Source organism: Solanum pennellii, chromosome 7, assembly GCF_001406875.1.
Source record: "Solanum pennellii chromosome 7, SPENNV200".
NCBI classification, from domain to species: domain Eukaryota; kingdom Viridiplantae; phylum Streptophyta; class Magnoliopsida; order Solanales; family Solanaceae; genus Solanum; species Solanum pennellii.
The window spans coordinates 998,507-1,020,467 of NC_028643.1; the positions used below are offsets into that span (position 1 = coordinate 998,507).

At 34.8% G+C, this 21,961-nt stretch overlaps 2 protein-coding genes across 4 annotated transcripts; one reads left to right on the forward strand and one right to left on the reverse strand.

Annotated features, from left to right (window-relative positions):
* The first annotated feature begins 1,742 nt into the window (after window positions 1-1,742).
* LOC107024714 (DNA-directed RNA polymerase 3, chloroplastic) lies at window positions 1,743-13,099 on the forward strand. The gene is made up of 19 exons (XM_015225698.2): window positions 1,743-2,705; window positions 3,882-4,085; window positions 4,180-4,313; window positions 4,639-4,708; window positions 5,244-5,302; window positions 5,623-5,740; window positions 6,305-6,418; window positions 6,835-6,963; window positions 7,245-7,661; window positions 7,868-7,918; window positions 8,087-8,157; window positions 8,790-8,874; window positions 9,009-9,161; window positions 9,841-9,915; window positions 10,643-10,732; window positions 11,046-11,093; window positions 11,193-11,307; window positions 12,175-12,278; window positions 12,408-13,099. Exons 1-19 carry the CDS (start codon window positions 1,743-1,745, stop codon window positions 12,516-12,518), a joined length of 3,111 nt encoding a protein of 1,036 aa, XP_015081184.1. The 3' UTR covers window positions 12,519-13,099.
* Window positions 13,100-13,601: 502 nt separating this feature from the next.
* On the reverse strand, window positions 13,602-21,434 carry LOC107026014 (V-type proton ATPase subunit H-like). Of its 3 annotated transcripts, none has more exons than XM_015226831.1 (12): window positions 21,269-21,434; window positions 19,247-19,359; window positions 18,537-18,662; window positions 17,786-17,888; window positions 17,641-17,713; window positions 16,670-16,735; window positions 16,444-16,561; window positions 15,821-15,982; window positions 15,528-15,653; window positions 15,259-15,384; window positions 14,874-15,053; window positions 13,602-14,145 (listed from the first exon to the last, which is right to left on the reverse strand). In XM_015226831.1, the coding sequence occupies exons 2-12, from the start codon at window positions 19,280-19,282 to the stop codon at window positions 13,897-13,899; spliced, it is 1,365 nt and encodes a 454-aa protein (XP_015082317.1). In that variant the 5' UTR covers window positions 19,283-19,359; window positions 21,269-21,434; the 3' UTR covers window positions 13,602-13,896. The 3 variants fall into 3 exon arrangements, with proteins under 3 accessions (XP_015082317.1, XP_015082318.1, XP_015082320.1); XM_015226832.2 differs by having other exon boundaries at window positions 21,146-21,270; XM_015226834.2 differs by lacking the exon at window positions 21,269-21,434 and adding an exon at window positions 19,812-19,873.
* Between the last annotated feature and the right edge of the window lie 527 nt (window positions 21,435-21,961).

Sequence of the window (21,961 nt, forward strand, 5' to 3'; positions counted from 1 at the left end):
AATTTTTAGAAAATACTTATGACATTCGTTAAAAGTTTGACTCAATAATGTCATTATTTTAAAAAAAACTCACTCATGTCATTATTTTTTAACGGTAATTTTGCAAAATCATTTTTAACACGTGAATAATTATAATTCGACCAAGTCGTTATTTAAAAAGTTGGATGTCTAAGCTTAAAAGATTTAGAACAGGTCTTCTATAAAGCTCCATCATCACAACCACTATTAGTCTTTTTTCAAAACTATTATTATTATTATATATTTTATATATTATGATTATTTATTTTATTTATTATTATTATTATTATTATTTTCATATTGTTATTTTTTTTATCATCATTATTATTATTATTTTATTGTTATTTATTATTATTTAATTGTTATTTGTTATTATTATTATTATATATTATTATTAATATTTTATTTATTTTATTATTATTATTCTTTATTATTATTATTATATATTATTATTATTATTCTTTTCATATTTTATTATTATTATTATTATTTATTATTATTATTATTATTTTATTATTATTATTATTATCATATATTTTATATTATTATTATTATTATTAAATTAATCAACTTTTATCATGTTAACATCTTTTAAGGGTATTTCATACATTTTGATTTAAAAAAAAATTTTACCAGCACTTATTTGTCAAACACATCAACATATTTTTTTTAATTTCAGCACTTTTATTCGAACACATAACTATTTATTTTAATAATATATTCCAGTACTTTCAAAAATATTTTTTAAAAGCTACTTTTTTAAATCCATTCAAACGGGCTCTTAATGTTATTTATTTATGTTATTGTAGAGATTATAATGGCTACTTTTTACTTAGAAAAATATATAAAGTGCACATATGTTTTAGTATTTTCAAAATGACTACTTGGTACTTAAGAAATTTTCAAGTGCATTCATCATGATTTTTAATTTGTAATGTTATATATATATAATATATATATCATCATTCTTTTTTTTATTAAAAAAAATTATTTGACTTCTATTTGAAATTATATTGAATTAATATTAACTTAATATTTTAAAAATGAAACTTATGTATTAATATTTGGATAAATGACGGAATTTTCACCTTTAAGTTCTGTTATTACCCTATTAGTTTTACAAATTTTTAAAATTTCTCATTTTCACACATTATATTAATGTATCAGCGCATCAAATTAATGTATCGATCGCATCAAATTAATGTATCTCACGCATCACATTAGTGTATCAGTATAAAATGCACATCAGATTATGTATCATGTATAAAATGTAATGTATCTTACTTCACGATTAATGTATCTCGCGCATGAGATTAATGTATCAACGCTTATATTATTGTATCAGATTGAGGGATTGCTGTAATTATAAACTTATAAGGGACAAATGAAAATTTCACCTTAAAAGTATGTGATTTATATTCTTTGTCCAAGTTTATCTTATCTTCGTCACTTTTTTAAAAAAATTTGTATTTCTTTTTGACTTATGTAACATTCAAATATTTCTTATGCATTTCAATTATGTGAAGTCACAGTATACTACCGCGCAAGCTAAAAGGTGCTCAAAACCTTACCCTACAACCTTAATATAATCCTACAAGCGAAAACTCGAGAAGTTAAGATATACAAAACCTTACCCTAACGTTTATGAAATAGAGGATCGATTTTTAATTAACTCTCGACATTAAAAAATTTTCATTTTTTTATCAAAACTTAAAATCGACAATATGAACGAGCTCACAAAAGCTTGGTCCACACAAAAAAAAAATCATACAAATTTCAAGAAATATCTATTCCTCCAAAGGGTTTTAGCAGAGGTTTTTGTTTGTGAGCTTCACTCACTTCAACTTTCTTCCAATTTCCTCTGTAGTTTACCTTATCCTCTTTCTCCACCATTAAAGCTGGCTTCTTCAGCTTCTTACTCTCCAACCCCAGCTTCTTCTCAATGGAGAAAAGCTCAAAAATCCCCAAAAAACTGCACTTTTCATGGCATTCACAATCAAGAATTCCTCAAATTATCCCAAACTTCTTCATTTCCTAAAACTCTGAAATTACCCATAATTCAATTGCCGATTACTGTTCATTCGGAAGTAGTCTGTGTATCTACTGATGAAAATCTCACTGAAAATCTTGAAGAATTGGTGAATTTGCAGAAAATACCAAATGGGTATCCTCTGGTTTTGCAAAAAGAATCTAATAAGAGGGTGTTTATTCAAGACCCACCTTGGGTTTCTTCGCTTTTTATGAATAATTTGTTTGTTAGAGCTAAACAGGTAAAAGGGGTTAGAAGGGAATTTCGAGAAATTGCGAGGAGGAGAAGGTATGCTATGTTGAGGAGGAGACAGATAAAGGCGGAAACCGAGGCGTGGGAGCAAATGGTGGAGGAATATAGGGAGTTAGAGAGGGAAATGTGTGAGAAGAAACTAGCCCCTAATTTGCCTTATGTTAAGAAATTGATGTTAGGTTGGTTTGAGCCATTGAGGCAAGCTATAGAAAGGGAGCAGAATGCCGAGATGACACAGAAACATAGGACGGCTTATGCGCCACATATTGATTCACTGCCTGCTGATAAAATGGCTGTGATTGTGATGCATAAGTTGATGGGGTTGTTGATGATGGGTGGTAAAGAAGAAAGGTGTGTTCAGGTGGTCCAGGCTGCAGTGCAGATTGGCATGGCAGTCGAGAATGAAGTGAGTATCACATTTTCAAAATGTTGGTCCTGTTTGTTGCCTGATTGTGATGTTGTGTTATATTATGAATTTTGTTTTTTGCAGAATGTTTTCTAATTGAATTTGGAACTATGCTTAAAGAGATATTTTGCATGTAACATTAGAAGGACTCAAATAATAGCGAGAAGAAGTAAAAGAAAGAAACAAACTATTAACAAATGATCTATACATTAAAATATAGTCCATTTGAATGATATCTCCCCAAAATGAAAAAGAAAACCTACTCTGTAATTATCTAAAGGTTATATCTAGACTCTAGAGATATAAGTTAAAGATATAAGTTGTGGTTTCATTCGGAGACTAATTCTTCCAATTGTTCAAGGGTTTAGATAATGAATCCTCTCCTCTTTGCAAGTTACTGATTGACTGAGAACTAGAGTTGTGGTTGTGTTCCAAGAGTTAGTTGACTTTCGGGTTTTTTGTTATGCCTACCAGTCCTATATAAATAGTTCTACTGTTTTTTTTTTTAGATTTTATGAGCTCCCTCACACTAAACTAGCCCTTAACATGGTTGTTCTCTTTTTGCTGTTTGGTTAGCTCCCCGATCCTGTCTTGTATAGGAGCTAGCATCTCTATTTTTGTAACCATTGCATCTTCTTGATGCCAATCTATGAACAACTTACTTTATCAAAAAAAGTTCATTGAATTTATGTTAGATCTGTCATCGAGCTTGTCTTTTTGCTGATGCAAGTAGAACCTGCTAGTTTGTTTCCTTGTTTCTAAGAACTCAAGTGTCATTCTTCAGTAATTATGAATAAGAAAAGCTGGAAGTATCCGTCTTTCTGATTACTTTAATGGCTCTCCATTCACCTTTCAGTTGGTTATGAAGGTGTTGAGTGGCTCAGGTTGCGCTGCTCAATGCTAGGAATCCTGCCAAAACCATTACTTTTTTACGTATGTGCTTCCCTCTAACTCCCTGATTTGCTTCTTTATTTAGCTAGTTTTGTATAAACAGACTGTGTCTTATCATGCCAAACTAGTTATAGTATTTACCTGTTTAGAGAATTAATATAGTCATGGATTGTCTTGTTGTTTGGAATACTAAGTGCTATTATGGCGGTAAACACAAAATAATTCATTTTGAAATAATGGTATGCCTGTAATAAGTGAATTGACCTCATCAGTGATATTTCTCAGGTTAGGATTCATAATTTCATGGAAAAAACAAAGAAGCACCAAAAACATATGACTGGAGCTCAAGGTCAAGAAGATATGAGTAGGGAGACAATGATTCTAAGGAAGCGTGTCAAAAGCTTGATTAAAAGGAACAGAGTAGTTGAGGTGAGAAAGCTGATGCAAAGTGAAGAACCCGAGTCATGGGGTCGGGACACACAGGCTAAGGTTTGTTATATAGAAAATCTCTTCGTGATGAGAGCTACTAATCTTTTTAGGTTAAAATCTTATTCTAGTGGCTGTTTCTTTGAATCTCTTGCAGTTAGGATGCCGTCTTTTAGAATTATTAACAGAAACAGCTTATGTGCAACCTCCAGTGGATCAATCTGCTGATACTCCTCCTGATATTAGACCTGCATTCAGGCACGTATTCAGAATTGCTACAAGAGATCCAGGGTCAGTTCGTTTTCCTTTTCTTTAATATTTATCTTAAAAAATCACAATATCATATTTCTTATTATTTATAAAAAAAAGGAGTCTGGAGTAGTGTACTAGACTGCTACCTTATGGCATAACAAATCTAACAACAGAAGTTATTTTAGTGATAAGCTGTGTGTAAACTCTGATCCTTAAACTAAAACATGCCAAAAGCACCTCTTCCTAGCTGATTTATCTAGGATGAAGTTCTCATTGTCAAAGCACATGCTCCTAGGTGTTAACTTCCAGATAGAAGGTTTGTTTGTTATTTTTCCTTTCACAAAATTGTTTGTTTTTCGTGCAGGAAGAACATTGTCAAGAAGTATGGTGTCATAGAATGTGACCCGTTGGTGGTTGTTGGAGTTGACAGAACAGTAGGTTATACAAACTTCTTTTTCTTTAATATTATTAATATCTCACCATGAGTAAAATTCCTCAGTTTATTTTAGTGATCCTGCGAAAGAGGAGTTGTACTGCAACACTTTGGTTGTATAAAAGCTAGAAGGTCTTGCTGGTTCTGTTTCTTCTTTTACTTGTTATAATGATAGCATGTTATCTCTGCCGATCAAAGATTTTGAATAAGAAAATAACATAGTGGAAGAATGAATGTGACTTAAAAACTCAGATACCTGAACTCCACTATGGCCCCATTGTCTGAGCACATCAGGATTGTTGGATTTATTTTCGTTGCTGTCTACTTTGATATTCACAGCCATTTCCTGGGACCATAGAGTTTTACAAGCAATAGCCAAAGATAGAAGTTCACTGACCACCTTCCAGAGAGAGAGGAAATAATTTTTCATATTAGTCTGTCAAATAAATAAAGGAATCACTTGACAGTTTAATGACTCTATTATGCAGTTAATGATGTGACATTGTGCTTCAAACTTCTAATTTTGTTTATTGCAGGTTAAACAGATGATGATTCCTTACGTGCCTATGTTGGTGCCACCCAAAAAATGGAGAGGGTATAATACCTTTTCAGCTTTTAATGATAAATCCCCACGATTCGTTATTTAGGTCTTGGTTGTAGTTAATAGGATTAAATTTATGCTAGAACTCATGCTGTAGATTGGAGCATGTAAATATGGCTGAACCAGTGTTAGAAGGGGCAAATTTTCTCTGTTTTTCTTCTGAAGATATTATACAGTTGTAATCGCACACCCTTTGTGCTAGTTCACCTATAAAACTACTCTATCTTATGAAAAAAACATAAATTTATGTGAGAACACTTCTCAGATTCAAAGAAATTTTTATGGGACTTGACTATCGAGCAATTTTATCTCAGGTATGACAAAGGAGGATACTTGTTCTTGCCTTCGTATTTGATGCGCACTCATGGATCTAGGAGGCAACAAGATGCTGTACGAAGTGTTCCCGCGAAACAAATGCAGCAAGTTTATGAGGTGAAGTTTGATTCTTAATATTTCATTCTTTCAGAATTCATGAAGCCAATCCAGTTGCGCAAAATAATGCAGCGAATTGTGCTAAACCTTAAACTAAGTTGCCTCTTTTTGTTCACCTGTTACTTGTGATATGTTGTAGCTGGATATTTGGAAGGGTTTTCAAATGCTTCAGGTTGTCTAGCACGTATGATCTTATCAATTCTGCTATCTACCGGATATTACTGTTTATATTCTTCAGTTAATAGTTTTGGCTATGACACATAGATCATACAATACATATTGCATAAAATATAAATATCATGCAAGTCATTTCTAAGATCTGAGACCACTTTACATAGTTCCGGTTTGTAGCACATATACATGTAAATCATCACTAGAATTTGAGATGACATTAAATTTCTGCATTTGTTCAACCTGTGCTGTAAATTTCTTACTTTTTTACCTAATTCATTTAGTACCAACAGTGATTCACTAAATCCATCTTGGGGCTGCTGATAATTAACTTGCTTCAGATTGTTCTCTAAGAGATTTACCCGTGTAATGATTCTTTCTGCACTCATGCAGGCCTTGGATACCTTAGGAAGCACTAAATGGAGAGTGAATAAAAGGATACTTAGTGTGGTTGAGAGTATTTGGGCTGGAGGAGGAAATATTGCTGGCCTAGTGGATCGCAAAGATGTAAGCAACACTTTTGATGTGTCTTATAAAAAGAAGAAGAAGATAATGTTCTAATTTTCTGTGTATGTTCTGGTGCTACTTACAAGTATCTGGGTTTTACTGTGTTACAGGGAGAAATAGCTCGAATTACAATATTATCTTTGTCAATACCAGTCTGCTTAAATGCCTTTTGATCTTCTTATGTCGCTGATACTAAAAGTTTATATTTAAATTCTTCCCTCTAATTGTCCAAAAAAAACTGCTCCATAGTTCGTAAGTTCATATGCTTAGTGTGTTATTTTGTTTGCTCAATATTTCCACTTCTCTTAGCTGTTCAGATGATGGTTTATGTAAAGACGTTCAGGTGAGTATGAAATTTCAAATACCTAGTGCCATTTGTAGGTTATGTTTCATCGCAAGAAATTGCTTGTTTGTAGGTTCCCATACCAGAGTTGCACTCCGATGATATAATGGAATTGAAAAGGTGGAAATGGAGGGTGAGAAAAGCCAAAAAGATCAACCAAGAGTTGCATTCCCAAAGATGTGACACAGAGCTCAAGCTTTCAGTTAGTCTTCTTTTTGGACTCTTCTTCCTTTCTTTACTTTTTTGGGTTATACTGGAGTGTGTGTATGTGTGGCAATCCTAATGCCTAAAAAGTAATGCAAACTGCTCAACCTTTGCACATTTAGATCTAGGTTTTATTCTCGACAGAATCATTTCTCATTCTATTAATTGACTCTCGAGGGTGTTAACATTCTAAAACTAGATTTTGCATTTAGTTTCTACATGTGCACATTTTGCTTGTTTATTTAGGAGTAAATTTTGAGCAAGCTTTCTTTGGACTAGGTTGCTCGTAAGTTGAGAGATGAGGAAGGGTTTTATTATCCTCACAATCTTGATTTTCGAGGACGTGCATACCCTATGCATCCTCATTTGAATCACTTGAGCTCTGATCTCTGTCGAGGAATCCTCGAATTTGCTGAAGGACGACCACTAGGAAAGTCAGGATTGCGCTGGCTAAAAGTACATTTAGCAAGTCTTTATGCAGGGGGCATAGAGAAGCTCTGCTATGATGCACGCATTGCATTTGTGGAAAACCACATTGATGACATATTAGATTCAGCACACAATCCTTTAAATGGAAATAGATGGTGGTTAAATGCTGAGGATCCTTTACAGTGCTTAGCAGCTTGCATTAACCTATCAGAAGCTGTGAAAAGCCTGTCACCACACACTGTCATCTCCCACCTGCCTATTCACCAGGTAGAACACTTACATCACTACTTTTTTTTATTTTCCGTTCAATTCTCTTTTGTCTGATTTGTTGCTGGTAAATAAATGTAGAAAAGTTAAGTGGATAAAAATAAGATAAGTTCCATTGCAAGAAAATAAAAGTTGAAACATCTATCTCGAAAACAAAAATAGTAGTCCTTAGACATGTTAACAGTTTTTGCTTCATTTTATCATAGGATGGTTCATGCAATGGCCTACAGCACTATGCAGCTCTGGGAAGAGATAGCGTATGTTTGTTGTTCCATTATTTTCTTTGTGATTTTTTACCTTTTTTCAGCTCCGTTTTCTTCTGTTACTGAATTTTAGCTTGTTCTATGATGTTTATCTTCTGTGAACTTTTCATATATGCTAGAGTAACTCTTATGTCATTGTCTGAGGTTGTGCAACTATAACAGATGGAGGCAGCAGCAGTCAATCTAGTTGCTGGAGAGAAACCAGCTGATGTTTATACTGAAATAGCTTTGAGGTATAGTAAAGTGATTGAAAATCCATTCTTTAGTGACACCTCAAAGCTAAGCTCCCTTTTGTGGAATTTAGTTTAAGCTATCGTTTTTGATATTTTGACCCATGAACCTATCTATTGATTGCATTTTTGGAAGGCTACAAATGTTTAGCATTCATTATTTATATTTTTTGTTGTCAAAACCTATATCAACTGTAAGAGTTATCTACCCCAGAAAGAAATAAGAGTATTTGCTAAATTTAGTCCTGTAAAATATTTGCTAAATTTTCTTGACGCTAGATGGAATTTCAGGAGGGGAATGGGAAATGACCTTTCATGTGTGATTAATGTACATACCTGACATTAGATGTAAAACGATAAACCACTTGTTGATGGAAGAAATATGTTCTGGATGGTGGAGGGATATGATGCTCACCATGCAACAGCCGACAAGGATATCTTCTTCTACTTTTTTGCATTTTCTTCAGTCAAAATTCATTTGCACCGTTAATTTATGAAAAGAAAAAGGTCTATAAACATATTCACCTTACTGCTTCTCTTATTAACTGGTCAAAAGTTTACACCACTAATATATTTGGGAGCATGTGTGTATTTTGGTTCCACTAGTGATTGTTGAAGACAACTATTGATTGCAGGGTCGATCATATTATCAGAGGAGATAGTAACAAGGACCCTGCTACTGATCCTAATGCTTTACTAGCCAAGCTCTTAATTGACCAGGTTGTCATTTGATTATCTGTCTTTTCTATCTTATTGTAGTTATCATTTCTGTTTTAACTTCAAGTATCTAGGCCTGTTGCTTCTAGTTTTTGAACTTTTAACAATTAAAATATTTGATGCTGCGGAGACTTCAGGTTGACAGGAAATTGGTGAAGCAGACAGTAATGACCTCAGTGTATGGTGTTACCTATGTTGGGGCACGTGAACAAATCAAAAGAAGGTTGGAGGAGAAGGGTCTTATCGATGATGATAGGCTGCTATTTACTGCATCTTGCTATGCTGCTAAAGTAAGCATTCATTGTCTGATACTCCCCCTATTGCAATTTGTTTGTCCTACTTTCCTTTTTAGCCTGTTGATGAAAGAATGCCTCTTTGCATTTTTCAGCAACTCTTTCATTCTAACTTTTCCACGTGACATGTTTAAAACCACAATATTCAAAAGTCTACGGTACTTAAACTCCGTGCCAAGTCAAAATAGGACGAACAAATTGAAACAGAGGGAGTATTATAGTAAGCTACTCACAGGTTTCTATTACCTAGTCACATATTCTTAACTTAGGTCTCTCAATCTACCTTTTCTAATAATCTACATGAGTTGAGCTTAAATGAAGAAGCGTGGTCGGTGAGGATTCATATAGCTGACCCCAATTTGTTTGAGACTGACGTTTGAAGCAGCTTACTGGTAGTTGTTGTTTCCTTTAACTAACACATACGCCATACCTGCATCGGCAAGACGTGGAAGGATTTCATAATTAAATAAAAAGGAATAGTGAGTTTAAACCAGGCTATTGCTTATTACCTTCTTTCAGTATGCTTACATATCACTAATTTTCACGGGACTTATCTTTTCTCCCCCATACATACCATAGGCGTAGAAAAAAATTGTCCTAAGAGCTTACTCTATCCACGACTTACTGATTCAACTTTATGTTTTGACTGTATATCTGTTCTCGTGTTTCTTGTCAGGTAACATTAGCTGCACTTGGGGAGTTGTTTCAAGCTGCACGTGGAACAATGACTTGGCTTGGTGATTGTGCTAAGGTCCATACCAGTTGCCCCTACCATGGACCCCCTCCAGTATTTCTTTTTAATAAGAATTTTCTTGTCTAAGCTTTTTTTTTTTCTCTAATTTGTTAGCTAGTTAATGTTGTTACTGGATTACGAAGTATTATACTAATTAGCATAGCAAAAAAGTTGATAGAATGATTGAACAACATGCAACTCAATTTAAACAAAACTTGCATCCCATAAGTGGCATATAGATCGCAAATCTGTACTCCTTGTGAAGTGCTGCAAAAGTTATCCGGAGCTCTTCTGTACCCCGGTTCTGCTTCTTGTACTTTTTTTGTTGGATAACAAAACTTTAAACCAGTTCACAGATGAAGCATAATTGTCAATTTATTCATTGCCCCCAATGGCCATAAGATAAGTTGGACTGGCCTTTTTGGGGAGTGCACTCATAATTGCTAAAACATCCAGGGTTCCAAATGAAACCCTAAATGGGATGGCCACACTTGTAAATTCTCCAGGACTGAAAACATATTTAGTTAATCAATGGAAAAAAAGTATTTTTAGCGTTACAAATTTGAGTTTAGAACTCAAGGGTGTAACATTGAATGTATGGTCCCTTGAACATACTGCATATATTCTTTGAAACAAAAATGCTAGTTCCCTTGGAAATTTTCCGGGAGAGGAACTGCAATTGGTAGTAATAGGATATCTCAAAACTTGTTTGGACTTCTATGGTTTAATTAGTGATATTTAACAGGTGATTGCTTCAGAAAATCAGCCAGTGAGATGGACGACACCTCTGGGGCTCCCTGTTGTGCAGCCTTACTTTAAAACTCAGCGGCATGTTGTAAGTGCTTCTTTAATCTAGTAACAGCCATCTGACCAAGTCTGTTCCTTAAGAAGCTGTATTCCTTTTTATCTTGTTTACGCTAGTTGATTTGTTGCCAATTTTAACTCTTTGAATAGTTGGATTGATAGGAGGCATGACTATGAATAATTCATGTGACATCTATAAGAAATTGGCTTACATACTGATCTTTTTCAACTGTGATATGCCTTTAATGAGGATGTAAAACTTTTCTGTTCCTCTTTAGAAAAAAAAACATCAGGAATTTCAAGCAACTCATGCAATATCTGTTTGTGCTAATGCGTTACTCCAGATAAGAACTTCTCTTCAAGTTTTGGCTTTGCAGCGTGAGGGTGATGCAGTAAGTAATACGACTTGTAAATGCTTTTGTTTTTTACCTGTTAAGATCTCATATTTTATTTTATGCCTATTTTATATTGCTAATGTTGGACCCCTCTAGGTTGAGGTCCGGAAGCAGAGAACTGCTTTTCCTCCAAATTTTGTGCACTCACTGGATGGTTCACATATGATGATGACCGCTGTTGCTTGCAGGGATGCTGGACTACATTTTGCAGGTTTGCCTGCCCTTTTATTTCTAATGGTATCTGGTCTATACTTGAGGTTTTGACCACTTATATATGCACATGTATGCTCGCCTACATACAATACACTGAAGTTTAAATTGTGTTTCTACTCAATTGTGAAACAGTCGAGTAAAAAGGTTTTCCTAAATTGAAGTCCTTGGAGTGCAGGTTTTGTTGTCAATAAACTTCAGTTTGATTCTGAAATATTTTAATGCTGAATTGGATTTGCCAAGAGAGAGAGAAATGTATAATTTTTTACATAGGTTGCTTTCTCGCTCAAGTTTCTGGATAAGAATTGAGATAATCTATCTGGCTTGAAGGAACATGCCGTGATAGTTGTAGAAGTTCATCATATGTTGGAACACATTGTTTTCCTTTCTGTACTCTGTCATGCTCCCACTGTCCTCTTTCTCTCTCAATGCTACTATAATATGCTTCCAGTATGTGAAAAATGATAGTCTATTAAATGATTCTCTTTCGTAAAAAGATTATTTAGATCTAGAATTCTCCCCAAGCAAAATGAACTCATATAGGCAAACATAGCAGAAGCTAATGTTGGATTGGTCATTTGTCGTATATAAACTCATGAACTTTATGTGATACTTAAAGCTGATGGTCTTTCGGAAACAACCTCTCTATCTCCACAAAATAGGGGCAAGGTCTGCATATACTTTTAAGTCTCTAGCCTCCCATACCCCACAGTGGGAATACATTGGGTATGTTGTTGTAAACTCATGAACTATTAATACTTCTAGAACTTGCTATAAAGTTCATTTACTTGCTTACATTTCAAGCATTGGTCTTGTTTACAAACTTTCTTCAGTTGAGAATATTGATCAAAATCCTAACCTGTTGTAGGGGTACATGATTCCTTCTGGACTCATGCTTGCGATGTCGACCAGATGAACAGGATACTCAGGGAGAAGTTTGTGGAGCTGTACAGTATGCCTATTCTTGAAGATGTAAGTATGTCAACAGTGAAAATTTCCTTTCTAGACAAACGTATTTCAGGATCTCCCCGATATTTACTTTTGTTTCTCTTTCTCAAGCTGCTCTTATGAGTTATAGTATACATGGTATCTTGTTTGCAGTTGCTTGAAAGCTTCCAGGAATCATATCCAGCATTGACATTTCCCCCTCTACCAAAAAGAGGTGATTTTGATTTGCGGGAAGTTCTCGAGTCACCCTACTTCTTTAACTGAGAACCAATAGAATTAAAACAACGAATCCCTTTCTTCAAAATGCTATGTTCTTGCTCTGAGACAAGCATATGAGGCTTTTATGCGAGGATGATTGGTGCGACATCTATTCCAATGAAACATGAGAGCTTTATTTTGTTCTTGCGCTGACACTTCTCAAGGAGTCCATGTTTTTCGTGGCTTTCTACATATGCTCTATGCTCTAGGCGCCTAAAGCAATGCAAAAAACACTCAGCTGCTTAGGAAGTTTGCAGCATTGGCCCTACTGCATGAGACCATACACAAGTTCAACTTCCAGCAACGAAAATCTTGACTACACCATGCGCAATATAACTGGCAGATGCAACATCCATCTCTATCTGCTTTGGAGCTGAAAACACACAGCTATGTACACTGGTTCAGTTTCTTGTAGGTGCTGTATAGATATCTTTGGAGAAAATTGTAACTTCTCTAGTTTAGGATTCTTGATATGTATAGTAGGTATAGAAACAAGGGAACTGTTGTTGTATCTAATAGAGGAAAAAGATATATTTGTGCTTTTTCAAATTGAATTCCAGGGCTAAACAAGAGATGTGTTGCTACTATTATGTTTTCCTGTATGACCTATTAAATGGTACTCGTGGCGTTGCGAGGGAAAACGTCAGTTTATGGGTCACGAAACAAAGAACTTGGGATTATCTCGGCTTTTCGTGTATATTAATTCATGAATATTTGAAATATATGTGATTCTCTCTGTTTTTCGTGTATTAATTTTTGAATATTTTGGAACAAGTGTGACGGACTTTGTTTGAGCTTTTTCTTTTTTTGGAGTTGATGGCTTACAAAATACAGAAAATTTAAGATTATCTCGATTTTTCGTGTGTTAGTTCATGAGTTTTTCGAAATATGTATGATAGACTATTTGAACTCGTTTTGTTGACCTATTCGTGTGTATTAGTTCATGAGTTTTTTCCTTCTCTATCTTCCCATTTTTCTTTTCCTTTTCCACCATGAGATACAAATTCCAGAAAAGCACTACAAACTCAACTGTCTATCTCTCGATGATATCACTAGACTATAAGTCTCGATACATAAAACCCATACCGATTATACAAAATCATCGTATTAATAAGTTGTTTGAACAGTAATTCCAGATAGTATATACCACAAAACAATTCCCCGGTTCGATAAACATGTCAATACAAACTTCCTTTTATTGGAGGGGAAATTAGAATCAACTCATAGACCTTATTTGGAATGAAAATCTCACCAAGAAGACGCCTTAGATACAATACTCGAATAGTGATACAACAAATAAATTAACAAGACCACGACCATGACCACGACCACAAACTCCTTGTGTCCAAGGAAATAACGAGATGAGTCTAGCATTCGAAAAGACTTAAGCCTGCAAAAAGCTAGCATACTTGGCACCGAGGAAAAGCCTTTGGATACAGAGCAAAGCGTTTTTCGTGACCTCAGCATTATCATGGTTCAACAGTCTCATTACGCGCTCCTTAGCTTTGAGGTCATTCACTATAATTCGCCCAGCAGAATGGCACTGAATGAACTGTGATAGATCATAGCAAGCAACAGCAAGTGTCCTTGCATCACTTGATGTGTCCAGAATTGTAATGAGCACCCTCAAGATCTGCAACACCACACAACACAAGATATCACTCTTAGTATTAGAAATCACAGATTTGAAAATCCACCGCAAAGAAAAACAGTAATATGCTATGAAGATCATAGAAGCGGAGGATTCAAGATTTAAACTTGATGATTCAACCTCAAGACTCTTAGCATAGAACTCATTGTGTTTTTCAAATTATGGTTCAAATACATTATTTGTTAAAATTTGAGTGTGTTTTTCATGTGTATACCTGTGTTACGTCTCGAATATATTAGTTTCAGTTGAATGTCAATAGGTACGCTTAAGGTCTACACAAGATATAGAAGGCAAAAATACAACAACAAAAACATACCCGATGTTATTCCACAAGTGGGATCTAGGGAGGGTAGAGTACAGACCTTACCCCTACCATAGGAAGAAGGTAGGGAGGATGTTTCCAAAAGGCCCTCTATATTAATTATTTATAAAATAAGGGTGTCACCTCCTCATCCAATCTGCTACTATGGGCGACAGTTTACCTCTAATGATAAAAGTTTTAGTCAGTTACTACTTAGACATGAATATTAATAAGCAGCTTTTTTATTTGATAAGAAGATAGACTTGTTTGAAGGTCAGCACAAAACTCTGGTTCTGCTGCTAATGTAGCACCAAGATGGAGCCGTATTTATGCTGTTATGCCGTGCGTACTTTACAGCCTTTAAAGACATGTAGCTTGGGGGTTTTGCAATCTACAAGCCAAGTATTACCTGGAAATCATTCTCCTCAAAATTATTTATGTTCTCCCGCCAGAATATAGGATCTTTGTGCATTGGGGACCAATCAAGATGGCCAAGGAGGACTTCCTGCTTGTACTTGTCAAACGAACTCAGCTTTTTGATGTTTTCCTTCAATCCTTGTTCTAGTTGATTCAGAGCGTCCAAAAGATCCTGCAGAGATGATAAATAACGGTAAATAATTCTACAGCAGACGCAGTAACATGATTAAGTCATCATAGTTAATGCTAAGATGAACCGAGAAGAGGTTCTAATAGTGACTATTCTTCTAATCATTTTCTACACTGTTAGCAAATGAAAGAAAAAGACTAAATTTAAGGTATAATATCAGATTTAAACCATGACTAAGATTCTTCACCTCATCACTCCAAGCCTGTGCTTTCAAACTCTGAACAATTTGCAGCACTCCCAGGTCAACCATATGAGCACTAAATGTTCCTTTGGAAAGCAAATTCCGAAGAGTCAAGATGACAACCCGTACAACCTATAGTTATAGAAAAACCACAGGCCGTGAACTGAGATGAGCAAGCCAAGAACAACCAAGGTAGAAAAAGTGCAGCATCAAATTTAAAAATTTAATAGGGAATACAAATAGTTATCAGGCATAAAGCAGTACAAGTAGCTTACCTTCTCTTTTGTTGAACCTTTAACAACTTCTATCAATCGAGTGAGGGCCCTTGAAGTAGCTAAATACTCTATTGCAGGTTCATAGTATGACAAAAGCCACACACAAAGGCATGTCTCATAGAGAAGCTGTTTAAAGGAAGAAAATAAAATCAGGAAGAAGAAAGAAAGATATATTCTTTTGTCATCTAGCTTCAGGAGGTGGTTGATAGGTTGAATGAGTACAGAACCGTCTCAACCACCACAATTTTCTAGCACGACAAGTATATAATTTATAAAGTTAGAGCGAAGAAAACCTGGATAGACTGCTGGGTCGATGCTGGTGAAATTAAAGGGACAAGCAACTTCACTCCATCAGCTCGAACAAATGAAGATCGAACAACTGGCTCTTTCAACAGAGTTGATAGGCAGTTGATTGTGCTAGCAATGCTGCGTGTAGGATGAGTAGGCTTTCTCAGCTGCACAGATCGTCAAAATCAGGAATGACAGCAGTTAACTGAGACATGATAACCCAACAAGTGGAATTAATCCATAAATCCCCAACTCCCATCCAATTGAACCTTCCCCTATCTTCAATTATTTAGCTTCAAAGTGAAGAAATAGGTCATAAACCCAGTTGTAAGGCTCAGAAAGATCTTGATGAGAAGCAAGAGCTTCCTGATCCCTGTCAATGGCGTCATTCCACTGCCTCTTACTGATTAAACTAATACATCGCACCTCATGATCCTATGATTCTAGCCCTTTTTGGCCATCTACTTCGCTTCACTGTTTCTTTTATTCTACAATGGACCTTCTTTCTATGAAATATTTCCACAACTATATTGAATCCCCTTTCAAATGTTTGAAAGCCCAGTAATTGCAGGTTTGGGTGGGATGGATGAAAAATATAGAAGTGGAAACTCTAGGAGCATAGACAAACCTGTGCACAAAGCCACTCCACCACGCCTGCCAGAACATCGTCAATGGTAGTGATTTTCTTCTTTGAACTTGAGGCATCTCCATTGGCATCAGCACCATTCTGAACTTTTGACCTAGCACTGGAGTTGTCATTAAGAGGACCGCAAAGTTATTAGTTCATTTGTAATTCTAACATTCTCGGTCTTTTGATATCATTGACATGGGAGGAGAGATCATAACCTAATTACCTCACTGTCAAAGATAGAATCTTACAGCTCTTCTCTTGTATGAACCAATTACCTTTCCACAGCAATCTGGAAAACAGAACTCATCTTTAGAAAAGTTGAATGTCACGGACAGAAAAGAATACATAATTTTCAATGATTTATAAAAATAACAGTTTAGAAGAGACAAAAAAAGAGGAGAATATACGACTCCAATGTACAATATGAGTGTCACCCTTTTCGATAACCAATATATATGTGTAGTTGGTGGTACTATTTATCATTTCAATATCACCTTATTGACAATTTCTGGTCATTATGACCAATAAACTCAATGCTTTCTCTTTTTTTTTTTTTTGATAACTGAGAAATCCGTCTGTACTCAATGCTTTCTTCAAGCAGTAAAAGGCAATAAAATAGCTATATGCCTGTACTAACAAACTGAAGGTAAAGGTGTCTTGACTTTGCCACTGTACGTATTATTTTGTTCCAAAGTAACTGAATACCAAATTATCAGAGTAAACATAATGTAATTAAATTCCTCGTTTGATAAGTCTTCTAATTCAAGCATCTACAGTTTTAGCATCCAAAAACTTTGTACCAAAAGTCAGAAATGAGAAGGGTAAGCTGTAACTTTTGGTACGAAGCATAAAATTGAACTACTGCTACCTACATATTATATAAATGAGGAACACAAGAGGTGTGATCTTCTATAAATATGGCAAGATATGTTGATATAGGATGAAGGCAGGGGGAGGGGTGCATGCAAATTGCAATACTTTGCTACAAAGGAAGAGAAGAAAAATGTATCTACACAGCAAGTGTAAATAAAGGACATCAATCCTTGCAGAATAGTATCTACATGGCAAGTGTAAATAAAGGACATCAACCCTTGCAGAATAGTATCTACATGGCAAGTGTAAATAAAGGACATCAACCCTTGCAGCATTCAGAGAAAACGGAACAAAAGTTAAAAATGGGTTGAAGAATATTGCCTGAGGAAAGGTTCATAGGTATCTTCGTCTGCAAGACTCTCATCATGGAATAGTCTTGCTCTTTTTGGGTTTGCTGCCAAGAAATAAGCATTATATCAGTCCACTTACCAAAAAGAACTCTAAGAGTAACAAATTCTCCACTTACCTGTAAGCATTTCATCAATCAAAGCCAAAACATATTCCACGGTTTCTTCCTTGAAGATGTCACGTAAAATGGTAACAAAGACGCGGACATAACCTGGACCATCCTGTAATAGTGGTATCCATTTTATAATAGCATCACCAATTGAGAGTCTAAGACCATTATAAGACAATCAAAAGTTTGAGAGCTTGACCAAGCACCCAAAAAAAAATCTAAGAATACGGGATGTTTAGAAATCAGCAGTTGCAAGAACCCCATTCCCCACATAAGCCTCATGAAAAAGCCTGTAACTTGGGAATAGCTCAATAGTGTAAAGAACACTTACTCTACATTTTGATGATGCTGATTATAGATGACTAATTCAAGGTAATAAATGAACTTGAAATGAAGATACAAAGGACAATCCAAGAGAATTAGACCATCTATACATGGGAGTCAGGTGTATGGCAAACTTGACTAATAAAGGAGAGGCTAGTGATGACAATATTTATCTTCCCAAATAACAGCTTATCCATGTATTCAGTGGCATGCAAAATGTAAAACTTATACTACCACAAGTGGACCTATTACTAACCTAATTTAGAAGAACCCTCCTTTTTCTTTTTAAGAAAGAACTGCAATTTAGAAGAAGTCGGCCTAAATACAAGAGGAATTAGGCAGAAAGAAGTAGTCTAAGTACAAGACAAAAGAATTCGACTTTGTAGGAAACCAAAATATAAGTCATAGCTAATAACACTCGTGTTAGAAACATTACATCATCCAGCAACTGGGCTTTGTAACTTTCTGCCTTCTTGTCATAGCGCCTCAACAGCTGCAAACCAGTTCCAGTGATCAGCTTTGTAGTCATGTATGTCTCCCATGGGATATCCCTCCTCAAAACCTAAGGAAACAGAAGGATCCATAATGTTATTGCACAATCACCAGTGCTAAAAGGCCCGATTCATCACTATTCTTTCAGTTTCTTTTTCTTCCCGCACTCCCATTTCCCCAAAACCAAAAGATAAAGCCACATTTATGTTTATTTATAGGTGATGTAGTTGGTAAACTAGAGAAAAGATAAAGAGAAAGGATGTTCCACTGTTCTTCCAGGACAGCCCACAAAAAAAACCCTGACACCAACAAATTCTTTCTCCTTCTCAAAATTGATACCTTATTAAATATATTAAAAGAAACTGACAACCAAAAGTATCTTTATAATTATCCATCATTGAATGCATAGAATTCTTTCCACTTAGTGTTTATTGATGTAGACATACTACTCAAAACTTTCTCAAAAAGTAAATGGAAACAAGGTACAGCGACTAACTGCTAAGACTAAGAGCCTAGATCCTGTGTTGCATGTTCACTATGATGGCGATTGAAAGTTATAGTCCTAGCTAGTTATCAGTTACAAAAAATGTATGCTATTTTCATGTCCTTATGTATAATGTAGCTTCTTTATTGTGCTTATACATGTGGCATTACCTCCTCCGTAGTAAGCTCCGCGCTCTCCGTTGTCATTGTGATTATGCCCTTCAAATCCAAAATTTGTTTTCTTCTTACCAAATAGCCAGAATACGGATCGTTCTTCCTCTATCCTGTATAGATTCCACGGAAATATCTCAAAACCCGACAGGTCATAGATTCCACACATTTAAAGATGCCAACTAGATTACTAGAAACGGGATAAATAGAACTTATTACAAGAAATCAAAATGAATATGACAACAGATACAGAAATGAAGCTAAAAAGAGAACACCAAAACACTTTCTAAACCTACTATCAACAAATTAGTGTCATCAGGCTATCTTGTTTCACTTCACTTGTGAGAAGGAAAGGATTCAGTTCCTATGTGATTAAAGAAAGAAGAACCCATATTATTTCTTTTTCTTTTATTCCTTTTGTCTCGTATGCGGATAAGACCAATGTTTGGTCTCTAACCGTTGCAAATCCTTAACTTTATCATGAACCAATCACTGATTTTATTTTAAGAGTTAGACCCATCACTCTATATTGAGTCCATATTACCAACATAATGACCAAATCAACCTCCTCAGACTTGAAATTGGCTTGCACCAGCTTCATTACAGTTTTTAGTCAAACTTCAAATTAACACCTGACAAAGTACATCAACCAAATACTGAAGGAATCATCAAGCAGAAGATATCTCCCTAATATGGTAGAATATTTAATACAAGTATTGGTTACATCATTTACAAAATTGGTATAAGAAAAAGACAGATAGAACATATGGAAGAAAAGATCCATATAGGAGATATCAACTACTTAGGAACTTAAGAACGCCTGGAGGACAATTACTGAATGGTTTATGTCTAGTATTATGTTCTTTTGGAGTAAATCTGATATTGTAAGTATGTATAAGAAATGTTAGAACCTTTTGAGCTCTCTGCATACCTAAAGGGGTCTGGTAATTTCTGCACATATCTTCTTATAAAATGCACCAATCAGTGCTTTAGTAAAAAAAAGGTTTATGGAATAAATTTCTGATTCAATCTTGGAGATACTCACAATTTAAGGAACAACTAAAGATTTGAGTTCAAAGCCTTGACAGAATCCACAATATTACAAAGGTACAGAGAAGGTTGACCCCAAAATCTCATTGCTACAGGTTCAATATTCATCCCAATACTTAGTGAATAATCAGAAGTCAACATCACTGATTCAAACAAACCCAGAAAATCACAACAATCACTTCAACCATGACATTCTCTACTAACTTTCAAGCTAATTAAGTTCACTACTTCAAGACTCAGAACTTTATTCCCATAAACAATCACTAATGAAAGAAATAAGCAATACCAAATTTCACCCAGTCAAGGGAAATCTAAGATCCAAAACTATATTAGTCAATCAAACATAAAACCAAGAAAATTCTGCCTATTTGGGCAAGCAAGCATACATTAACAAACCCACAAAAGGCATAAATTATCACTGATTTTTGAATCACTTCAATCACACTATTATCAAAACAATTCAAGATTCAAACTTTAATCAATCACCAAAGAAAGAAATAAGCAATACCCAATTCCCCCATCCAAGCCAAAATCTGTGCTCCAAAACCAAAATGGAGCAAGCTACATACATTAACAAACCCCAAAACACAAATTATCAAAATCACTTCAATCACATCATTATCAAAACACTTCAAGATTCAAACTTTACTCAATCACCAAAGAAAGAAATAAGCAATACCCAATTCCCCTCACCACAGTAGTCAACCAAACATAAAACCCACAAAATTCTGCCAAATGGGGCCAGCATACATACATTACCAAACCCAAAAAAAAAAGCACAAATTATCAAAATCACTTCAATCACACCATTATCAAAAACACTTCAAGATTCAAACTTTATCCTCCTACCAAGTATATCCAAGATCCACAACCGCAATTGTTGATTAAAAGGATAAACCCAAAATTATTTTGTCCATATACATGAGATTTACACTGAAATTAACAGGAAAAAAGAGAGAGATTAAAAGATACCGTATCACGTGGAAGTAACCAAATGTGATTAGAACCCAAAAACTAATCTTCCAGTATATGAGGGTGCACGTAGGCTACAAATCTTGGGGTGGGGTGGGGGTGGGGGTTCACGAAGGTGAGATCAAACTCGATGGAGACCATAGAAAAAGGAAAATAACAAAGGGACAAAATCAAGCAATTTCAATTATTGATAAATTTTAATTATTTTTCATAAATTTTAAAATTATTGACTAGTTTATCTCATTTAATTATAAATTAATGATCAAAATCATAATAGTTATTTGTTTTTTTACTTACCATGATTATCGATATCGAAACTATTATTATCTATGTCGATAGTTCAAATAAAAAAGAGGGGGTAATGAATTACTGTTCAATCGATTTTAAAGTGTGTTTTAATACATTAATTGTGATAGTTTAAGTAAAAGAAAAAGAAACAATTTCTAGTTGGAGTGTAAAGCTCCTAATTATTCATATGTTTTTAACAATTAGCTCTTTAATTATCCACATGGTATGTTAAACTGCGTTGTTATTCTATATTTAAAGTAATATATACTATTTAAAATAGTTCAAATATAATATAAATTTTTTAGTTCGTTAAAAGTTTGACTCGTTTATAGCGTTTCAGTTAACAAAGAATGATACGTATAAACCTTTTCTCAAAAAAAAAAAAAAAACATAGATGAGCCAAAC